Here is a 22,580-nt window from a genome sequence, read left to right on the forward strand (position 1 = left end):
CTCTAGGCTTCCTGATTCCATAATCTATTAACCCACCCTTCTCTGTCTCGTTTGCTAGGCCCTATCTTCCACACCCAATCTCTCAATGCTAAAGTGTCTGAGGCCCTTGTCTTGGCTGTCTTCCCTTCCTTTCCCAGCTAATTTCATCCAATCCCATGTCTTTAAAAGCACATATATAGTGATAACACCCAAATCTATATCTCCAGCCAAGAGCAACAGATGTGTCACGGGCAACTCACATTTAACACATCCAGCATTTTTTTCCTCCTTAATTACCCCCCAATCCACTTCTCATCTTAGTAAATGGCATCACTATCCACTCAGTTGCTCAGACCAAGAATCTAAATTTAATTCTCACCACCTCTCTCTTTCTTATTATTATTCAACACACGCATTCTATTAGCCTGTCCTATTGACTCTATCATCACCCTCATCTTCTCTGCTACAACACTAATCTGAGCCACCTGCCCTTCTTCCTCCATTGCTCCCCTTTAGGGCCTTCTTAACATAGCCAGAGTGATCTTTTAAAAGAATATAAATTTCACCTAGTTAAAATCCCCCAACAGCTTCCTATTACAATTAGACTAAAATCCAAACTGTCTAACTTGGCACTTACAAGGCTCTACAAGATATACCCTCACCTACTTCTCGAACCTCAATTTCTACTATTCTCCCTTTTGTTCACCACACTCCAGCCACACCAGCCTTTCTGTCCCTTGAAAAGGCCAAACTCATTATACTCGCAAGGTCTTTGTCTAGAATGATCTCCCAAATCTTGCTTCATTCATATCATTCATGCTTCAGGTCAACGTAACTTGCTTAGAGAAACCTTCCTAGTCATCCTAACATATTCTACTCCATTACCCTATTTTACACGTAGTTATCACTGTCTAAAATTACCATCGTGCACTTATTATCTTACTCTCCTCCACTAGGATGTGTACTTCATTAGGACAGAGGATTCCCCTTTTTCTTCATTTTATACCCTAAGCACCTCGAACAATAATGAGCACACAGCAGGTATTCAATCAGTATTTGTTAACTGAATTTCCAAAGGAGCTGCTAGTGTTAAAAGAAATTTTTTAAAACGAAATAATCCTCAATACAGAAAAATCCTTATGTAGCTTTTTTGTTCTTGAATCCTTATTTATAACAGTAAAAACCTGAAAACCACCTAAATGTCCAACATTTAGAAATGCTTTAAATAATTATGGTACAATCACAGGGTGGACTCTCATGCAGTCATTAAAAATGTGATTTTTCACTGTATTGGAGAAAAGTTATGCTATAATGTTAAATAAAAAGCACAGAATCCAAGATTTTACATATAATGTAACCTTAATTACTTTAGAATACATATATCAGACACAATCTGCCAAACTCTCACAAGAAGAAATCGATGATCTCAATAGGCCTGTATCTATAAGCTGAATCAATAATTAATAACCTTGAAAACAGGAAGCATCAGGCTCAGATGGGTTCACTGGTAAATCCTACCAAACATTTAAGGAAGAAATGATACCAATTCTCTACAATCTCTTTCGGAGAACAAAAGCAGGGGGAATGCTTCCTAACTCATTTTATGTGGCCAGCATTACCCTAATACTAAAACCAGATAAAGACATCACAAGAAAACTACACATTAGTACTTCTCATAAACATAGATGCAAAAATCTTCAACAAAATATTAGCAAATCGAATTTTAAAAAGTATAAAAAGAATTATACACAACAACTATGTGGAATTTATCCCAAGTATGATTAAAAAATCAACTGATGTGGTCCATCATATCAATGGACTAAAATAAAAATCACACAATCATATCAACAGATGCAGAAAAGGCATCTGACAAATGCCAATACCCATTCATGATAAAAACTCAAGGGAAACCAAGAATACAGGAGAACTTCGCATCAACCTTATGAAGAGTATCTACAAAAACCCCACAGCTAACATCATATTTCATGGTGAGAAACTCTTGCCCACAAAGATCAGGTGCAAGTCCTGAATTCCCCCTTTTACGACTCCTTTTCAATACTGTGCTGGAAGGCCTTGTTAATGCAATAATGCAAGAAAAGGAAATAAAACATATACCGACTGGGAAGGAAGAATAAAAGTCTTTGTTCGCAGATGACATGATCATCTATGTAAAAAAAAAATGCAAAAGGATGGGCCAAAAGAATTTCTGGAACTAAAAAGCAACTATAGCATGGTTGCAGGACACAAAGTTAATATACAAAGTTAACTGCTATCCTATACACTGAGAGTGAACAAATGGAATTTGAAATTTAAAATGCAATACCAGACTCCCTCTTGCGAGAGCACTGGAATCACAACTAACTGCTGAACAATCATCAACAGGAGGACACTGGAATTCATGAAAAACATGCCCCACATCCAAGGACAGGGGAGAAGCCGCAATGAGATAGTAAGAAGGGAGCAACCACAATAAAATCAAATCCAATGGCTGCTAGGTGGGTGACTCATAAACTGGAGAACATTTACACAACAGAGGTCCACCCACTGTAATGAAGGTTCTGAGCCCCATGTCAGGCTTCCCAACCTGGAGGTCCAGCAACAGGAGGGGGAATTCCTAGAGAATCACACTTTGAAGGTTGGTGGGATTTGATTGCAGGACTTTGAAAGGACTTGGGGAAGCAGGGACTCCACTCTTGGAGGACACACACAAAGTAGTGTGTGCATCAGGACCCAGGGAAGGGAGTGGTGACCCCATGGGAAAATGAACCGGACCTACTTTCTAGTGTTGGAGGGTCTCCTGCAGAGGTGGGGGGAGGCTGTGGTGCACTGCAGGGACAAGGACACTGGCAGTGTAAGTTCTGGAAGGTACTCCTTGGCGTGAGCCCGCCCAGAGTCTGCCATTAGCCCCACCAAAGAGTGGGTAGGCTTCAGGGCTGGGTCACCTCAGGCCAAACAACCAACAGGGAGGGAACCCAGTCACACCCATCAGCAGACAAGTGGATTAAAGTTTTACTGAGCTCTGCCCAACAGAGCAACACCCAGCTCTGCCCACCAACACTTCTCCAATCAGGAAGCTTGCACAAGCCTCTTAGAGAGCCTCATCCACCAGAAGGCAGTGCCCAACAGGCAACACCCAGCTCTGCCCACCAACACTTCTCCAATCAGGAAGCTTGCACAAGCCTCTTAGAGAGCCTCATCCACCAGAAGGCAGACAGCAGAAGCAAGAAGAACTACAATTCTTCAGCCTGTGGAACGAAAACCACAATCACAGAAAGACAGACAAAATGAAAAGGTAGAGGACTATGTCCCAGATGAGGGAACAAGATAAAACCCCAGAAAAACGACTAAATGAAGTAGAGATAGGCAACCTTCCAGAAAAAGAACTCAGAATAATGACAGTGAAGATGATCCAGGACCTCAGAAAAAGAATGGAGGAAAAGACCAAGAAGATGCAAGAAATGTTTAACAAAGACCTAGAAGTATTAAAGAACAAACACCTAGAAGAATTAAAGAACAAACAAACAGAGATGAACAGTAACTGAAATGAAAAATACACTAGAAGGAATCAATAGCAGAATAACTGAGGCAGAATGGATAAGTGACCTGGAAGACAGAATGGTGGAATTCACTGCCCTGGAAGAGGAGAAAGAAAAAAGAATGAAAAGAAATGAAGACAGCTTAAGAGATCTCTGGGACAACATTAAATGCACCAACATTCGCATTATAAGGGTCCCAGAAGGAGAAGAGAAAGAGAGAAAGGACCCGAGAAAATATGTGAAGAGATTACAGTCGAAAACTCCGCTAACATGGGAAAGGAAATAGCCACCCAAGTCCAGGAAGTGCAGAGAGTCCCAAGCAGGATAAACCCAAGGAGAAACATGCGGAGACACACAGTAATCAAACTGACAAAAATAAAAACAAAGAAAAATTATTAAAAGCAACAAGGGAAAATGACAAATAACATACAATTAACATACAACACATGACAAATAACATACAAACATACATTTGTCGTATAAAAACGAAAAATAACATACAACAGCTGATTTCTCAGCAGAAACTCTACAAGCCAGAGGGAGTGGCATGATTTATCTAAAGTGATGAAAGGGAAGAACCTACAAGCAAGATTACTCTACCTGGCAAGGATCTCATTCAGAGTTGATGGAGAAATCAAAGGCTTTACAGACAGGCAAAAGCTAAGAGAATTCAGCACCACCAAACCAGCTCTACAAAAAATGCTAAACCTCTTCTCTAAAGGGGAAACACAAGAGAAGAAAAGGACCTACAAAAACAAACCTGAAACAATTAAGAAAATGGTAATAGGAACATACATATCAATAATTACCTTAAACGTAAATGGATTAAATGCTCCAACCAAAAGACAGTGGCTTGTTGAATGGATACAAAAACAAGACCCTTATATATGCTGTCTACAGGAGACCCACTTCAGACCTAGGGACATATACAGAATGAAAGTGAGGGGATGGAAAAAGATATTCCATGCAAATGGAAATCAAAAGAAACCTGGAGTAGCAATACTCATATCAGATAAAATAGACTTTAAAATAAAGAATGTTACAAGAGACAAGGAAGGACACTACATAATGATCAAGGGATCAATCCAAGAAGATATAACAATTATAAATATATATGCACCCAACATAGGAGCACCTCAATACATAAGGCAAATGCTGACAGCTATAAAAGAGAAAATCAACAGTAAAACAATAATAGTAGGGGACTTTAACACCTCATTTACACCAATGGACAGATCATCCAGACAGAAACTTAATAAGGAAACACAAGCTTTAAAGGACACAATGGACTAGATAGATTTAACTGATAATTATAGGACAGTCCATCCGAAAACAGATTACACTTTCCTCTCAAGTACACACGGCACATTCCAGGATAGATCACATCTTGGGCCACAAATCAAGCCTAACTAAATTTAAGAAAACTGAAATCATATCAAGCATCTTTTTGACCACAATGCTATGAGACTAGCAATTAATTACTCGGAGAAAATCATAAAAACCACAAACACATGAAGGCTAAACAATACGTTACTAAATAACCAAGAGATCACTGAAGAAATCAAAGAGGAAATAAAAAAATACCTAGAGACAAATGACAATGAAAACATGATGATCCAAAACCTATGGGATGCAGCAAAAGCAGTTCTAAGAGGGAAGTTTATAGCAATACAACCCTACCTCAAGAAACAAGAAAAATCTCAAATAAACAATCTAACCTTACACCTAAAGGAACTAGAGAAAGAAGAACAAACAAAACCCAAAGTTAGTAGAAGGAAAGAAATCATAAAGATCAGAGCAGAAATAAATGAAATAGAAACAAAGAAAACAACAGCAAAGATCAATAAAACTAAAAGGTGGTTCTCTGAGAACATAAAATTGATAAAACTTTAACCAGACTCATCAAGAAAAAGACAAAGAGAACTCAAATCAATAAAATTAGAAATGAAACAGGAGAAGTTACAACAGACACTGCAGAAATACAAAGCATCCAAAGAGACTCCTACAAGCAACTCTATGCCAATAAAATGGACAACCTGGAAGAAACGGACAAATTCTTAGAAAGGTAAAACTTACCAAGGCTGAACCAGGAAGAAACAGAAAATATGAAAAGACCAATCACAAGCACTGAAATTGAAACTGAGATTTAAAATCTTCCAACAAACAAAAGTCCAGGACCAGATGGCTTTACAGGTGAATTCTATGAAACATTTAGAGAAGAGCTAACACCCATCTTTCCCAAACTCTTCCAAAAAATTGCAGAGGCAGGAACACTCCCAAACTTATTCTACGAAGCCACCATCACCCTGATACCGAAACCAGACAGAGATACCACAAAAAAAGAGAATTACAGACCAGTATCACTGATGAATATGGACGCAAACATCCTCAACAAAATACTAGCAAACAGAATCCAACAATACATTAAAAAGGATCATACACCATGATCAAGAGGGATTTATCCCAGGTATGCAGGAATTCTTCAATATATGCAAATCAATCAATGTGATACACCATATTAACAAATTGAAGAATAAAAACCATATGATCATCTCAATAGATGCAGAAAAAGCTTCTGACAAAATTCAACACCAATTTATGATAAAAAAGTCTCCAGAAAATGGGCACAGAGGGAACATACCTCAACATAATAAAGGCCATATATGACAAACCCACAGCAAACATCATTCTCAATGGTGAAAAACTGAAAGCATTTCCTCTAAGATCAGGAACAAGACAAGGATGTCCACTCCCACCACTATTATTCAACATAGTTTTGGAAGTCCTAGCCACGGCAATCAGAGAAGAAAAAGAAATAAAAGGAATCCAAATTGGAAAGGAAGAAGTAAAACTGTCACTGTTTGCAGACGACATGATGCTGTACATAGAGAATCCTAGAGATGCCACCAGAAAACTACTAGAGCTAATAAATAAACCTGGTAAAGTTGCAGAATACAAAATTAATGCACAGAAATCTCTTGCATTCCTATACACTAACAATGAAAGATTAGAAAGAGAAATTAAGGAAACAATCCCATTCACCACCGTAACAAAAAGAATAAAATACCTAGGAATAAACCTACCTAAGGAGGTAAAAGGCCTGTACTAAGAAAACTATAAGATACTGGTGAAAGAAATCAAAGATGACACAAACAGATGGAGAGATATACCATGTTCTTGGATTGGAAGAATCAATATTGTTAAAATGACTATACTACCCAAAGCGATCTACAGATTCAATGCAATCCCTATCAAACTACCAATGGAATTTTTCACAGAACTAGAACAAAAAATCTTAAAATTTGTATGGAGACAAAAAAGACCTCGAATAGCAAAAGCAATCTTGAGGGAAAAAAACAGAGCTTGAGGAATCAGACTCCCTGATTTCAGGCTATACTACAAAGCTACAGTAATCAAGACAGTATGGCACTGGCACAAAAACAGAAACACAGATCAATGAAACAGGATAGAAAGCCCAGAAATAAATCCACGCACCTATGGTCAACTAATCTATGACAAAGGAGGCAAGGAGTTACAATGGAGAAAAGACAGTCTCTTCAATAAGCGGTGCTGGGAAAACTGGACAGCTACATGTAAAAGAATGAAATTAGAACACTCCCCAACACCATATACAAAAATAAACTCAAAATGGATTAAAAACCTAAATGTAAGACCAGACACTATAAAACTCTTCGAGGAAAACATAGGAAGAACACTCTTTGACATAAATCACAGCAAGATCTTTTTTGACCCACCTCCTAGAGTAATGGAAATAAAAACAAACAAACAAATGGGACTTAATGAAACTTAAAAGCTTTTGCACAGAAAAGGAAACCACAAACAAGATGAAAAGACAACCCTCAGAATGGGAGAAAATATCTGCAAATGAATCAACGGACAAAGGATTAATCTCCAAAATACAGGAACAGCTCATGCAGCTTAATCTTTTTTTTTTTTTTTTTTTTTTGCGGTACACGGGTCTCTCCCTGCCGCATCCTCTCCCGTTGCGGAGCACAGGCTCCGGATGTGCAGGCTCAGCGGCCATGGCCCACTGGCCCAGCCCCTCTGCGGCATGTGGGATCCCCCTGGACCGGGGCACGAACCCGTGTCCCCTGCATCAGCAGGCGGACTCTCAACCACTGCACCACCAGGGAAGCCCATGCAGCTTAATCTTCAAAAAAACCAAACAATCCAATCAAAAAATGGGCAGAAGACCTAAATAGACATCTCTCCAAAGAAGACATACAGATGGCCAAGAGGCACATGAAAAGCTGCTCAACATCACTAATTATTAGAGAAATGCAAATCAAAACTACAATGAGCTATCAACTCACACCAGTTAGAATGGGCATCATCAGAAAATCTACAAACAACAAATGCTGGAGAGGGTGTGGAGGAAAGGGAACCCACGTGCACTGTTTGTGGGAATGTAAATTGATACAGCCGCTATGGGGAACAGTATGGAGGTTCCTTAAAAAACTAAAAATAGAATTACCATATGACCTAGCAATCCCACTACTGGGCATATACCCAGAGAAAACCATAATTCAAAAAGGCACATGCACCCCAATGTTCATGGCAGCACTATTTACAATAGCCAGGTCATAGAAGCAACCTAAATGCCCATCAACAGACGAATGGATAAAGAAGATGTGGTACATATATACAATGGAGTACTACTCAGCCATAAAAAGGAACAAAATTGGGTCATTTGTAGAGACGTGGATGCATCTAGAGACTGTCATACAGAGTGAAGAAAGTCAGAAAGAGAAAAACAAATATCGTATATTAATGCATGTGTGTAATCTAGAAAAATGGTACAGATGAACCAGTTTACAAGGCAGAAATAGAGACACAGATGTAGAGAACAAACGTATGGACAGCAAGGTGGGGAAAGTGGGGGTGGTGGTGGTCATGGTGGTGGGATGAATTGTGAGACTGGGATTGATAGATATACACTAATATGTATAAAGTATATAACTAATAAGATCCTGCTATATAAAAATAAACAAATTTTTTAAAATGCAATACCATTACATTAGCACCAAAAATTGAAATACTTAGGTATAAATCTAACAAAATAGATACAAAACCTATATGAGGAAACCACAAAACTCTGATGAATGAAGTCAAAGAAGAACCAAATAAATGAAGAGATATTCTATGTTCATGGATAGGAAGACTCAGTACCACCAAGATCTCAGTTCTTCCCAACTTATCTGCATGTTGGAGGAGGTCATTGAGAGGACATGACCACTGGTTGACCTGAGAAATGGACCCAGGCAATCAGAGGCTCCTTACCCTCTCCGTGGGATGTCCATTCTGCCCACTGTTCTCTCATACAAGGAGCCACTTCAAGGACACAGCCTTGAGAAAGTAATGTGCTATTGAGACCATCTGGACTATATACATGACTGAACCCCATTAAGGTCTCTAGATAAATGCTTGAGATTCTGGCGGGTAGGTATGGAGATCTACTTGTCATGCAGCTGCCCAAGACGTGCCTTGTATGTAAGTTCCCTTGTTTATTAACACTGCCACCTTCCAAACTGGAGTGGTCTGCCTTTCTTCAGTCCCTCCTTGCCCTCTATGTATGGGGACCAGTTCAGAATTTCACTCAGGGAACTCGTGAGGTTGTGAACCAACAATGCAATCTCAATCAAAATCCCAGCAAGTTATTTTATGGATATCAACAAACTGATTCTAAAGTTGACATGGAGAGGCAAAAGACCCAGAAAAGCCAACACAATATTGAAGAGAAAAAACAAAGTTGGAAGACTGACACTACCCAACTTCAAGACTTACTATGAAGCTATAGTAATCAAGACAGTATGGTACTGGGGGAGTGGCCAAGATGGCAGAGTCAGAAGACCCTGAGCTCACCTCCTCCCATGGCACATCAAAATTTCAACTATTTACACAGAAACTATTGATGAGAAAGAAGGGAATACTAGCAGAAAAAATCTTCTACAACTAAATATACAATGAAGGAACCACAATGAGATGAGTAGGAAGGGTGGAGATGTGGCATAGTCAAGATCCACACTCCCAGGTGGATGACCCACAAACAGGAGGATAATTACAACTGTAGAGGTTCAGCCCAAGGAGCCAGTGGTCTGAGCACCATATCAGCCTCCCCAGCCTAGGGGCTTCTGCACTGGGAAGATGAGCCCCCAGAACGTTGGCTTTGAAGGCTAGTGGGGCTTACTTTTGGGAGAGCCAGAGGATTGTGGGAAGAGACTCCACTCTTAAAGGGCACACACAAAATCGCACACACTTCATGAGGACCCAGGGCACAAGCAATAATTTGAAAGAAGCCTGGGTCAGACTGACCTACTGATCTTGGAGAGCCTCCCAGAGAGGCAGAAGGCAACTGGAGCTTATCTTGGGGACAAGTCAAAGGTAGCAGTCATTTGGGGGAGGCTGTTCTACTACATGGACGCTGGTGCTGGCAAACACCATTTCTGAACCCTCCTTCTAGCCTATTAGTGTCAGGACCCAACCCTACCAACTAGCCTTTCAGCACCAATACTGGAATGCCTCAGGCCAAGTAACTAGCTGAGCAGAGACACAGCCCCATCCACCAGCAGGCTTGCTGCCTTAAGGTCCCCTGAGCCACACTCACCCTGGGACCCAACGCTGTTCACCAGAGGGCCCGGGACCCGGCCATGCACACCAGTGGGCAGCACTAGCCCCAGAACCAGCCTCACCCACCGGAGGACAGGCAACAGTCCCAGGATACCCTGGGCTCCGGCCCCAGCCACCAGTGGGCAGAAACATAAACTCTGGGACCCCCAGCTCTGCCCACCAGTGAACAGGCACTAGCCTGGAATCCCCTGGGCCTCTGCCCCACCCAGTAGCAGGCCGACACCAGCTCTGCAACCTCTAGGCCTTGCAGCCAGAGACCCCAGGACCTAGCCCTGCCACCAGCTGACTGATACCAGCTCCAAGACACTCTGGACCCCTCAGCCAGCTGTCCCAGGATCTAGCTCCTCTCACCAGTGGGCCAACACAAGCTCTGCAGACCCTGCAGCCAGCTAAGTCTGGAACTGGCCCCACCTACCTGCAGGCCGACACTATATCTGGAAGACCCCAGCACCGTACCCACTCCAGAACCCAGCTCCAACCACCGGTGGGCTAGCAATAGCCCCAGGACCACCGGGCCACAGTCAGCAGCCTCATGACCCAGACCTGCCCACCAGTGGCCAGCATCCTCTACACAAGGCAGTGCCTGGCAACTAACTGGAGTGTGGGCCAGCTACACCTACCAGACTTCCATAGTAGTCAGTGTGCCACAAGACAAGGACCCACACAGCCCACACAGCAGGCACCCCTAGAGCATACAACTCTGGTGACCAGGGGGGATTGTGCTGTTGGGGTGCATAAGAACTAAGTGACAGGAAATAGGCAATCTACTTTATAGAGAGTTCAAAGTAGTGACTGGGTGAACAGAGTGAGAAAAAAGTTTCTAACAAAGAGTTTAAAAATATAAAGAAAAACCAAGCAGAGCTGAAGAATACAATAACTGAAATGGAAAAATACACTAGAAGGAATCAACAGATTAAATGATACAGTGGAATAGATCTGTGAGCTGGCAGACAAAGTAGTGGAAATCACTTAAGCTGAACAGAAGAAAGCCTAAAAAGAAATGAGGACAGCTTAAGAGACCTCTGAGACATCAAGCATACTAACATTTGAATTATAGGGGTCCCAGAAGGAGAAGAAAGAGAGAAAGTGGCAGGGAACATATTTGAAGATATAATAGCTGAAAACTTCCCTAACCTGGAGAAGGAAACAGACATCCAGGTCCAGGAAGCACAGAGAGTCCCACAGAGAATCAATCCAAAGAGGACCACACCAAGACATAAAAATTAAAGATAGAGAATGTTAAAAGAAGCACGGGAAAAGTAGCAATTTATGTACAAGGGAACTCCCATAAGGCTATCAGCTGACCTTTCAGCAGAAACTCTGTAGGCCAGGAGGGAGTGGCATGATATATTTAAAGTGATGAAAGGGATAAATCTACAACCAAGTATACTCGACTTGGTAAAGCTTGTGTTCAGATTTTATGGAGAGACCAAAAGTTTTATGGACAAGCAAAAGCTAAAAGAGTTCAGCACCACTAAACCAGCTTTACAAGAAATGTTAAAGGGACAACTCTAAGTGAAAAAGAAAAGGCTACAACTAGAAAGATGAAAATTGTGAAAGGAAAAAATCTCACTGGTAAAGACAAATATACAGTGAAGGTAGTAAATCAGCCATAGTAAGAAGATTAAAAGACAGAAGTCATAAAATCATCTATATCTGCAATAAGTAGTTAAGGGATACACAAAAGATATAAAACAAAAGATGTAAAATATGATGTCAAAAACAGTAAACATGTGGGGGGAGGGTAAAAATGCAGGGTTGTTAAAATGAGTTTGAACTGAAGAGATCAGTAACTTCAAGTAATCATACATACACATGCGTGCACACACACACATGCACAGAATGCTATGTACAGTGTGGGGAATATAGTCAATAACTATGTAGTATCTTTGTGTGGTGACACATATTAACTAGACTTATCATGGTGATCATTTTGAAATGTATAGAAATATCAAATCACTATGTTGTGTAATAGAAACTAACATAGTATTGCAGGTCAATTATACTTCAAAAACAAACTCACAGAAAAAGAGATCAAATTTCTGGTTACCAGAGGCGGGGGTGGGGTGGGGGAGGGAATTGGATGAAGGTGATCAAAAGACACAAACTTCCACTTATAAGATAAATAAAACTTAATAAAATTAGAAGGAAAAAAAATATGGTATTTGCAAAAAAGTAGACAAAATATATCAATGGAACAGAATACAGAGCCCAGAAATAGACCCCTATAATCAACTGATCTTTGACAAAGGAGCAAAGGCAATACAATGGAGCAAAGATAGTCTCCTTCAACAAATAGTGCTGGAACAACTGGACATCTACATGTAAAAAGTGAATCTAGACAGAGACTTTATACCTTTCACAAAAATTAACTCAAAATGAATCAGAGACCTAAATGTTAAACTGTAAAATTCCTGGAAAACATAGGAGAAAACCTAGATGACCTTGGTTTTGGTGATGCCTTTTTAGTTATAACATCAAACACAGGATCCATGAAAGAAATAACTGATAAGCTGGACTTCATTAAAATTAAAAACTTCTGCTTTGTGAAAGACAATGTCGAAGACAATTGTCAATCCAGACAATACAATATTATTCAGCACTAAAGAAATGAGCTATCAAGCCAAGAAAAGGCATGGAGGAACCATAAATACATATTACTAAGTGAGAGAAGGCCATCTGAAAAGGCTACATACTATATGACTCCAACCATATGACATTCTGGAAGAGGCAAAACTACAGTCAGTAATTATATACACTACCATGCATAAAATAGATAGCTACTGGGAACCTGCTATAAATCACAGGAAGCTCTGCTCGGTGCTCTGTGATGACCTAGATAGGTGGAATGCGGGGGTGGGAGGGAGGTCCAAGAGTCAGGAGATATATGTATACATATAGCTGCTTCACTTCACTGTAGGGCAGAAACTAATACAACATTGTAAAGCAATTACACTCCAATTAAATAAAAGGAAAAAAACCATCAGTTGTTGCAGGGAGGGGCAGTATGTGACCAGGCAGAGCAGAGGATTTTTAGGGCAGTGAAAATACTCTGTATGATACGATAATGATGGATATATGTCATTAAACATTTGTTCAATCCCACAGAATGTACAACACCAAGAGTGAACCCTAAGGTAAACTATAAACTTTGAGTGATTATGATGTGTCAATATAGGTTCATCTTTGGATAAAATGTACCATTCTGGTGAATGATGTTGATAATGGGGAGGCAATGCATGTGTGGGGACAGCAGAATATAGGAAATCTGTACCTTCCTCTCACTTTTGCTGTAAACCTAAAACTGCTCTAAAAAAATAAAGTCTTATGATACATGTATCATAAAGACTTCAAAAGAAATAATCTAAAACACAATAGTAATATCTCTAGATTACAAGACTGTGGGTAAATTTTTTCTCCTTTTTCTATATTTTTCTATTTTCTATTATAAATATGTATCAGTAATTTTTAAAATATAATAACCACCCTCTAAGAGGGGACCAAACCTCTCATATTCCCTATTATATCAATTTCAGACTCCTACATGGCCTCTTTGTATGCTGCAAAAATTGTCTTTTGCAGGTGCATGTCAACTTGCAATCTAAATCTAATATCCAGACTCCGGTAAAGCTTCTTACCATGTTAGTAGTGCCACCCTCTATGGTGCTTTGTGTGTTATATACATTGTCCTCGGGTTAACTAATAATTAGAAAAGTCACACTGCAACCAGGTAATGATGACCAGTCTGTGGACTCTGTAATTAGTTGTCACCTATGTTCTAAGACTTAAAATAGCCTTCCACTTTCCACTCCTAATTGGGAATTATACCCTGCTTCCTGATCAACCTTAATATCTGTAAAAATATGGACACTGAGGTGGTTAGACCTGGTTACACCATCATCTTGTGGCTAATTTAATATTATCACAAGCAACATCATACTGAGTAAAAATTGCAAAATTCTTAGAAGTAACTGCCTGTGGCAATTGTCATTACTCTCCATAGACTGAAATGAATATGTAATGTGAGCTTCCACACCAGAAGCAGTAGTGTCTAGTACTGTATTCCTGACCAGGAAAGAAAGTCCTCTCATAGTAATGAAAAAAAAGATAAAGAATGAATGTCCTCTTTGGTTGGGAGGTGAAATAGGTACGTGATTCCCAGGAACAGAAAGAGTAGCAGGATTTCCTCAACAAAGAGACCTATGGCAACCGTGCATCTCAGTTCTTCTAACTGATTTGAGGAACAGGTTATATACACTTCTCTTAACAAAAATTTATTTCTGGGCCTTTAAGTTTAATTAGGTGCTCCTGTTCTGCCACACATTCCATGTTTCCAGCACCCATGACTATGACCTCTCCCTTTCTTGGGCTCCATTAAGAGGTTGAACACCCATCTATACCTTGGCAATGATACAATCCAGAATTCTGACCTCACATCCAACCTCTTTGCTTTGTTTCTATATCCCCAGCCTCTGAATTAAAGTAAAATCAGGTATCTCTCCCTGATTGTGAAGAACAAGGTAACTTTTAGAGTGAAATGAGTTAACACCTCCTACAATCACAACCTCTTATTAGCCAATCCAGCATTATGAGCCACCCATCCCAAAACAAAAAATTTTTTAGAATTTAGTGGTGTTATGATGAATTGAGCCTGCCTGTGGCCTCAAAAACCGCTAGATCCAGGGTCCAATGTCCATCTTCAGTCCCATTGCCTCTCCCCTCATTCCAAGAATTTTTTAGTATTTTTCTGCCATGCTTACTAATACAGATGGATATGCATGCCAGTGTTGTAAGGTGGGCACTATATTTCCCTTGATCTTTTAATAATCCAATACACAGAGGGTGATATTGTAGACAGGAAATCCAGGATCTATTAAGCCTTTCATACAAGTTCTTGCTGTCTTTGGCCAATATGGTGATACCATGTGCCACCTTATAATTAGAATAGATACCACTGCAGCCAAGGCAGCTTGTTTACACTGGCTAGGTGTAACCCCTTGCCAGTCCTTATACTGTTTCAGAATACTGATTCATACTGAAGACACAATGGAGGACACTTGCTGGCCTAAAGAGAAGCCAGTCAGCTGTCAGTAGCAACATGCAGTCTCAGCTACCTTGCCCTCATTGGACATGAATCTAGGGTGCTATTTCAACTGTCCTTGTGAATATGTCCACTTTAGAATTTCATAGAGGGCGGATGATCTGTCATTCTGAGGGGCGTTTAGATGCTTCTTCAAATATTAACATATTGGATATTTGGTCTATTTCTGACTGCAGATCCTGGCTCCAAAATGGAAATTTATTAATGGACAATCCTGGGCTTTCCATGGTCCAAATCATTGGCCCAAACCCACTACAACTGATCTATTAGCCTGCTGAAATCAACACCTGGGGCATGGAGTTACACCTCAGTTGGTACCATCCAGGATGCACATAATTTTGCCCATTAAGTGAACCTTCCAGGTCCCCAGTGACTAAGCATTTTTCTGGACTGATGCTGCAAGGTATCTGTCTTTTCATGTTTTCAGCCACTGATGACACTGGGCAGATCCATTAATGGAAAACAATACAAAGGGTTGCTTTTTTTGATAAAAAAATCTCCAAATAGACCTTAGGTAATAGGCCCAAATTTTTAAAGGGGTCTCAATACTTGGCAAATGATCAATATTGTGATATAATGCATAATAGTAAATGAATAAATTTGGGTAGGCCCTGAGTTTTTTGAGTTTGACTTCCCAGCCCACTACCGTGGATTACTTCTATATCTAGAGCAGTGGTTTTCCACCCTGGCTGCTTATTGGAATCATCTAGGAAGCTTAAAAACAGAAGCAAACAGCAACAAAGAAACTATACCTGAGACCCACCCTAAATAAATTAAATTGAAGTTTCTAGGGATGAGACTCAGCCGTTGGTGGTTCTATTATGTTTGCTTTAACTCTCCAAGCGATTCTAATATGCAGCCAGGTTTGAAAATCAAGCATCTAGAGCAATGGTTTTCAAACTTTAGAATACATCAATATCACATGTAAGTGATTAAAGTAGATTGCTGGGCCCCCATCTAGATTTTCTGATTTGGTCTGGGGTGAAGCTCAAGAATTTGCATTTCTAACACCTTGTTAAGTGCTAATGCTAGCATTAGCAGGTGATGCTAACGCTGCTGGTTAAAGGACCACACTGAAAACCATTGATCGAGAGTGTGCTTTTCAAACTTTGATATTAAAACCCACAACTTTAATATTTTAAACCCAAAACATTACCTGAGAACGTTGTTAAAATTCACAGTCTAATCCAGTAGGCCTGGGGTAGGGTTTGAGACCTGCATTTCTTGCTGGTCTAAGGACCACATCTTTGAACAGCAGGGATCTAGAGCTGCCATTTTTTAAATAACCAAGCAAACTAGAAGCTGCTGGAGCAAATCTTCAAGGAGGCCAGTTTTGCATACTAATAATGACATGACTCATTTTGATGACTTCTTTCTTTGTTCCCTGATCACCTGAACATACACAGTCTCCTGGACAGTCTCGTGATTACAAGTAATTTTTGCAAAACAGCCAACATCTCCACTAACGTGAAGCGCTACTCACCTTACTTGATACAGCTGATCACTTCCTTCTCCCTGAAAAACTCTTTTTACTTGACTTCCATGACCCCACACTCTCTTGGTCTTCCTCCTGCCTCTCTAGCCACTTTTTTGTCAGTTCTTTTTCACCTCCCCTATATTTAAATGTTGGAGGGCTGCGGGAATCCATTTTTCAGATTCTTTATCCATACTCACTCCTTCAGTAGTCTCATCCAGGCTCATGGCTTTAAATACTATCTAGATGTTGATAACACTCAAAGCCCAGAATGCTTCCCTGGATTATAGACATGTATGTTCAACTGCCTAATGTACAACCCCACTTGGTTGTCTATTAGCATCTAAAACAGAACACTTCTAAAACAGCTCATGATCTTCCCCTTCTCCCAAAACAGAAAATTTGCTCCTGCCAGTCTTTGCTAATTCAGTAATTGGCAACTCTATTCTTTCAGGTGTTCTGGCCAAAAACTGCAATCACCATTGACCTTTCTTTTCTGTCACAATTTATACCTGGCCCATCAGTAAATCATGTTGCCTCTATCTTCAAAATATATCTAATCCTTTCTCACTGCTTCCACTGTAACCACTCTGGTCCAAGCCACCAATATGTCTTAGAACAGTCCCTTAAGTGGTCTCTCTGCTTCTATCCTATCCCTCTCCCTCAGTCTGTCATCAAAACAGGAGCCAGAATGACCTTGTTAAACCATTAACTCAAATTATGTCACTAATTTGATTAAATTGCTCCAATAGCTTCTAATCTCCCTCAGATGGGAAGGCTAAAAATCCTCTCAAAAGCCTGTAAGGTCGTACACAATCTGCTCCCACCACCATTACTTCATCAGACCTCATTTCTTTACTACTTTCACGTGAATTCACTGCACTCCAGCCACGCTTTCATATTGTTCCTCAAGCACATGAGGCATTCCATTTCAGGGCTTTTGAACTTGATAGTCCCTTTGACTGAAATGTCCTTCCCTCATAGCCACACAGCACATTCCCTCACCTCCAAGTCTCTACTCAAGTGTTAAATGTATCCTTTACAGTGAGGCGTTCCTGGCTACCCTATCCAAACACCTATCTAAACTCTTCCCAGTAGTCTCTATCTCACTTTCCTGTTTTCTTCTTAGCCCTTACATACTATATAGATATAGACAGATATACACACTATATATACAAAAATAATAGATAACATGTATATGTACACACTATGTACATATTTATTATGTATATAAATATGAAATTTACCTTGTTTATTATCTCCCCCCAGTAGATACAGGTTCCATGAGGGTTGGGAATTTCACCTGTTTGGTTCACCACTATAACTCTAGTGCTAAAAATAGTCCCTGATAAATACTAATAGGTGCTCAATAAATATTTGCTGAAAGAATAAGTAAAGCAAGAAATACCTATTTTTACACTAAGATGTGTCCCAGACACCAATTAAGAAAGTGTCTTAAGGGACTTCCCTGGCAGTCCAGTGGTTAAGTCTTCGCTTTCCAATGCAGGGGGTGCAGGTTCGATGCCTGGTCAGGGAGCTAAGATCCCACATGCCTCGGGGCCAAAAAACCAAAACATAAAACAGAAGCGATATTGTAACAAATTCAATAAAGATTTTTAAAATGGTCCACATTAAAAATAAATCTTAAAACAAAAAGAAAGTGTCTTAAGAAGGTGGGTATAACCAATTGTGGCAAATGATGATGATAAATAAGATTAGAACAGAGAATTGACCACTGGATATAGCACTGTGGAGGTCACTGGTGACCTTGACAAGAGTTGCTAGGGTGAAATAGAACAGAGCTAAGACTCGGGGCCAAAAAAACATAAAACAGAAGCGATATTGTAACAAATTCAATAAAGATTTTTAAAATGGTCCACATTAAAAATAAATCTTAAAACAAAAAGAAAGTGTCTTAAGAAGGTGGGTATAACCAATTGTGGCAAATGATGATGATAAATAAGATTAGAACAGAGAATTGACCACTGGATATAGCACTGTGGAGGTCACTGGTGACCTTGACAAGAGTTGCTAGGGTGAAATAGAACAGAGCTAAGACTGAATGGGAGAAAAAGAACTGACGATAGTGAGTACAAACAACTTTTTTAGATATTTTCTCTTAACATAAGACGATTGCATATGATGTTACCTCTTCTCAAAATGCTATGCCTTCACTCATTTCTTCTGACGACGACTTCTGTGTTCTCCTTAAAGATCCAGACAGCTTAGGTATTCTATTCACTAGGTAACATCACTGTAACTGTTATGTGCCCATGTACATACCGCTATCCACAGTACACATAGTATTCTAAGTGATTCTTTACTTGACTGATAGTGTCTTAAACTCCTAATACCTTAAAGCTGGGATCCTTCCACAAAGATGTTCAATAAATATTTCTTTGATGAGTGAAAAGACCTTGAAAGAACAGTAAGTTAATAGTTTCTAAGAAACTATTCTTATTTCTTAATAGTTTCTAAGAAACTATTCTTATTTCTTAATAGTTTCTTAGAAACTATTACTTCTTAATAGCTTCAAAGAATTTATTTATTTACCATGTTTTCCTTAATTTATATCCAAATATATTTTACTAGTTATCTATATATTAGACACTATAAAATAATAAAGGAAAAGTTATTATAACACAAATGTAAAATTTGTCTTTTCCCCAAGTAAATAATAAAGATACATTTAATGTACATTTATGACAATTTGAACTATTATTCTGGATAATTCCAACCTTTGACTGAAAACATCTTAATTTTATCTCTTAAACTATGCAGTATTTGAAAAACAACCATAAATATTTTGATATCCAAGTACATAAAGTGAAATCTTACAGAACAGAATTATTAAGTAGTCTGTGAAAGTTCAGGTCACCAATTCTAGTTACTTAAACACAGGGACAATTTACTAAATCTGTATATAATCTAATACTTTCTGAAGTATTGCTTCTAGATATTACACAATGCTTAAGAAAATTCTGGTATCAGGTTTGAGGGGAGGGTTTCTACCCATTTCTCAAACTGCTTATTTAAGAATTCTATGCATGCATGTTTTGGGATACAGATTGGCAACGTGTTTCCTAAACAGAATCATCTGGGGCACTGTTTGAAAAACAAATTTCTGGGATCCAGCTCTAGAGGATTCTAGCTTAGCGCATTTGATGAAAAGGCTAGAAACTGGCAAAAAGCTCCTTAAACTGGCAAAAAGCACCACCATTGGCAATGCTAGATGTAGCAAGATGATAGAACTGGTAAGCAACTGATCATTATTTAGTCTACAACCAATATGGCACCTACACTTTCAAAACCTAAAGACAACGACTTGCTCATTCTGGTATAGTCAGCTTCAGACTAAGTTATATTCAATTAATATGTTTTACCTAAGTTTCAAGCAAGTATGAAAACAAAACAGATGATAAAAACTATACTTTTTACTAATAAGGCTAATATTACAGCAACAGTTTTCCACCATGCCATCACATTTATGAATATTACATTTTCTGCTGTGACAGAATTGAAAAATTACTGGAGTAGTAACTATATTTGTATTTCAAACACTGAATCGAAACAAATTTGAAAGCTTTGAACATTTTCCTGATCTATTTCACAAACAAGAATGATCTCTACCATTATTGTATGAAACAAAATTTCCAAAACTGTTTGAGCGATTTCTAAGTTATAGTCTTAGTACTGTACTAAATTTGTGCCACAACTTCAGGATGTTATATATTCAGATTTTACTACCGCATTGAAATTTTCAAGAAAACTTTTTATTGTTATAAATTATTTTAAGGGTGAATCCTTTGCATAAAATCATAAGTATCCAATTATGACAAAAATTAGAGTAATCTCACTTTTGAAACACGTTGAGATACTACATATATGGTTGTACAACTATGTATATATTATATACCAAAGGAAGGCAAAGCATCACCTCCTTACAGTTTACTGAAACACAATTATAAAAATTCAAGCAGTGTGACATAATATAGCTTCAAATTACTGCTGGAAGAATAAACAAAACATCATTTACCCCATCAAATAAATCATATCTAGTTTCAGAAGATCTTCATACCATATTGCTCTCAACTACCAAGTAGTAAAAACAACAGAAGTGCACCTCAAAATCCTTCACACCTACCTACCCCACCTACTGAATCGAACCTAAGAGACTGACTATCTGGAGGAGGGCTTCAGTCAAGGCTTCTTCAACTATATAAGGCTACTATCCGCTGAACTGTCGGAGAACTAACACATGGAAAAGAAGAGAGAAACTGGAAAGGATCAGGAAAAAAGACAAAGAACTGGGGTAAATTCTACTCTTGGGGTGAATAACAACAAACAACCGAACCCAAAACACTATCTCATTTCCTACTCCACAATCTCAGCTTCTGGTCTCCTTATCTTTACTCCATCTTGTCCTACCTATTGTTTGTCCTAGGCCTCCTTTTCCCTCTTACAGAGCATAAACGGACAGACATGCAAAATAGAAGATCTTCTTTATTTACAGAATTTAAGTGCCAGAGTTTTTTGCCTACAAGACATCAAACCATGATACTGGATTTGAAATGCACAATTTAAATCCTGTGGAAAATAGACATGGGGATAAAACTGAGTAACCAAATCCAATCATAGAATCTCTTTTAAAAAACCCAGAAGAAGCAAGAGCGAGTGCGCGCCCACACACACACAAACACACACATAGTCTCAAAATGTTTTAAAACACATTCTCCATCATCAACGAAAAATATACTGTGCTTGAGACAATATCAATGGACAAGAATAATTTCTGCAGCTTTTAACCTTATTTGCCACAGAAGTTCTGCTGAGACACTGATTGAAAATTACATTTCAAATACACCGCTCACTAAAGAAATGTAAACAAGCACTGGGACCAACTTTAAGATGCCGTCCACAAAAGAATTAAAATGAAGACAAAACTGTGATTTAAGTTAAAAATACAAAAGTATATTTATTTAGCATTGCTTTATTGAAAAGGAAACAGAATTGGAAATCAGAATTATTTTTAGCACCTTCTTCGGATCAAACCTATCCCCAAACTGCCTATAGGTGTGCACATTTTAAAGTCCAATGAATTGCCTGAAGGTTGACAGGGTTTCTTTTCTATCTGCTGATGACAGCAGGCAGTGAAACCTCAACTAATCATTATGGCCAAGAGATGAGAGCCCTCCAGGATGCCACCCTGGGCGCGCTCCCCAGGACCAGCCTTGAGCTTAGGGGACTTTTATCAGTCCTCTACTAGGTAAAGGACTTCCTTCGGGCGCTTTAAGAATTCGTTGAATAAGAAATCAACGAAAGGATTTAAAGGAGTAAAATGCTACCAAAATAACCTTTCGTACACTTCACAAATTTGATGGAAGAAGAAGGGTACACAGCCAGAAAACCGAGCGCCCAGTGGAGAAGCGGACTTGGTGTCACCGCACCGACCGAGAGGGAGAGACTCTAGAATGCGAAGATGGGGAAAGGCACTTCTCCCGTGTTAACAGGGCGGATTCGGGACCAGATGGCTGCGGGTTTCTCTCCCGGGCTATGCGCCCTGAAGGAGCGGGTCACGGGCACCCAGAAGGACCGGCAAGTGCAAACTCGGCGCGCGGGTCTCAAGGGGACGGCGGCCGCCCCCGCCCCTCCGTACCTGATGATGTCGTCGCTGTGGCCCCGGTAGAACTTCTGCCGGTGCTCCCGCGGGCTGTACACCACGCCGACGCCCGCCACGAAGTACACGATCTCCTTGGCCGCCGTGTAGTAGAGGTTGTTGCGGCACTGGTGGCCCCGGTAGCCGTACACCCCCTCGAGCCGCAGGTGGCAGCTCGGGGCGCTC

At 39.6% G+C, this 22,580-nt stretch overlaps 1 protein-coding gene across 1 annotated transcript in view; it reads right to left on the minus strand.

Annotated features, from left to right (window-relative positions):
* LOC103083119 (echinoderm microtubule-associated protein-like 5) overlaps positions 1–22,580 on the minus strand; it is a gene marked incomplete at its 3' end in the record, with an annotated part of 89,686 nt that overhangs the window by 54,118 nt on the left and 12,988 nt on the right. Inside the window, exon 3 of the mRNA XM_007452561.1 lies at positions 22,395–22,577. Coding sequence (XP_007452623.1) covers positions 22,395–22,577 — 183 coding nt within the window. The remainder of the gene's footprint in view (positions 1–22,394; positions 22,578–22,580) is intronic.

This window comes from Lipotes vexillifer, unplaced genomic scaffold (genome assembly GCF_000442215.2).
Source record: "Lipotes vexillifer unplaced genomic scaffold, Lipotes_vexillifer_v1.1 scaffold1692, whole genome shotgun sequence".
In the NCBI taxonomy this organism is placed as follows: Eukaryota; Metazoa; Chordata; class Mammalia; order Artiodactyla; family Lipotidae; genus Lipotes; species Lipotes vexillifer.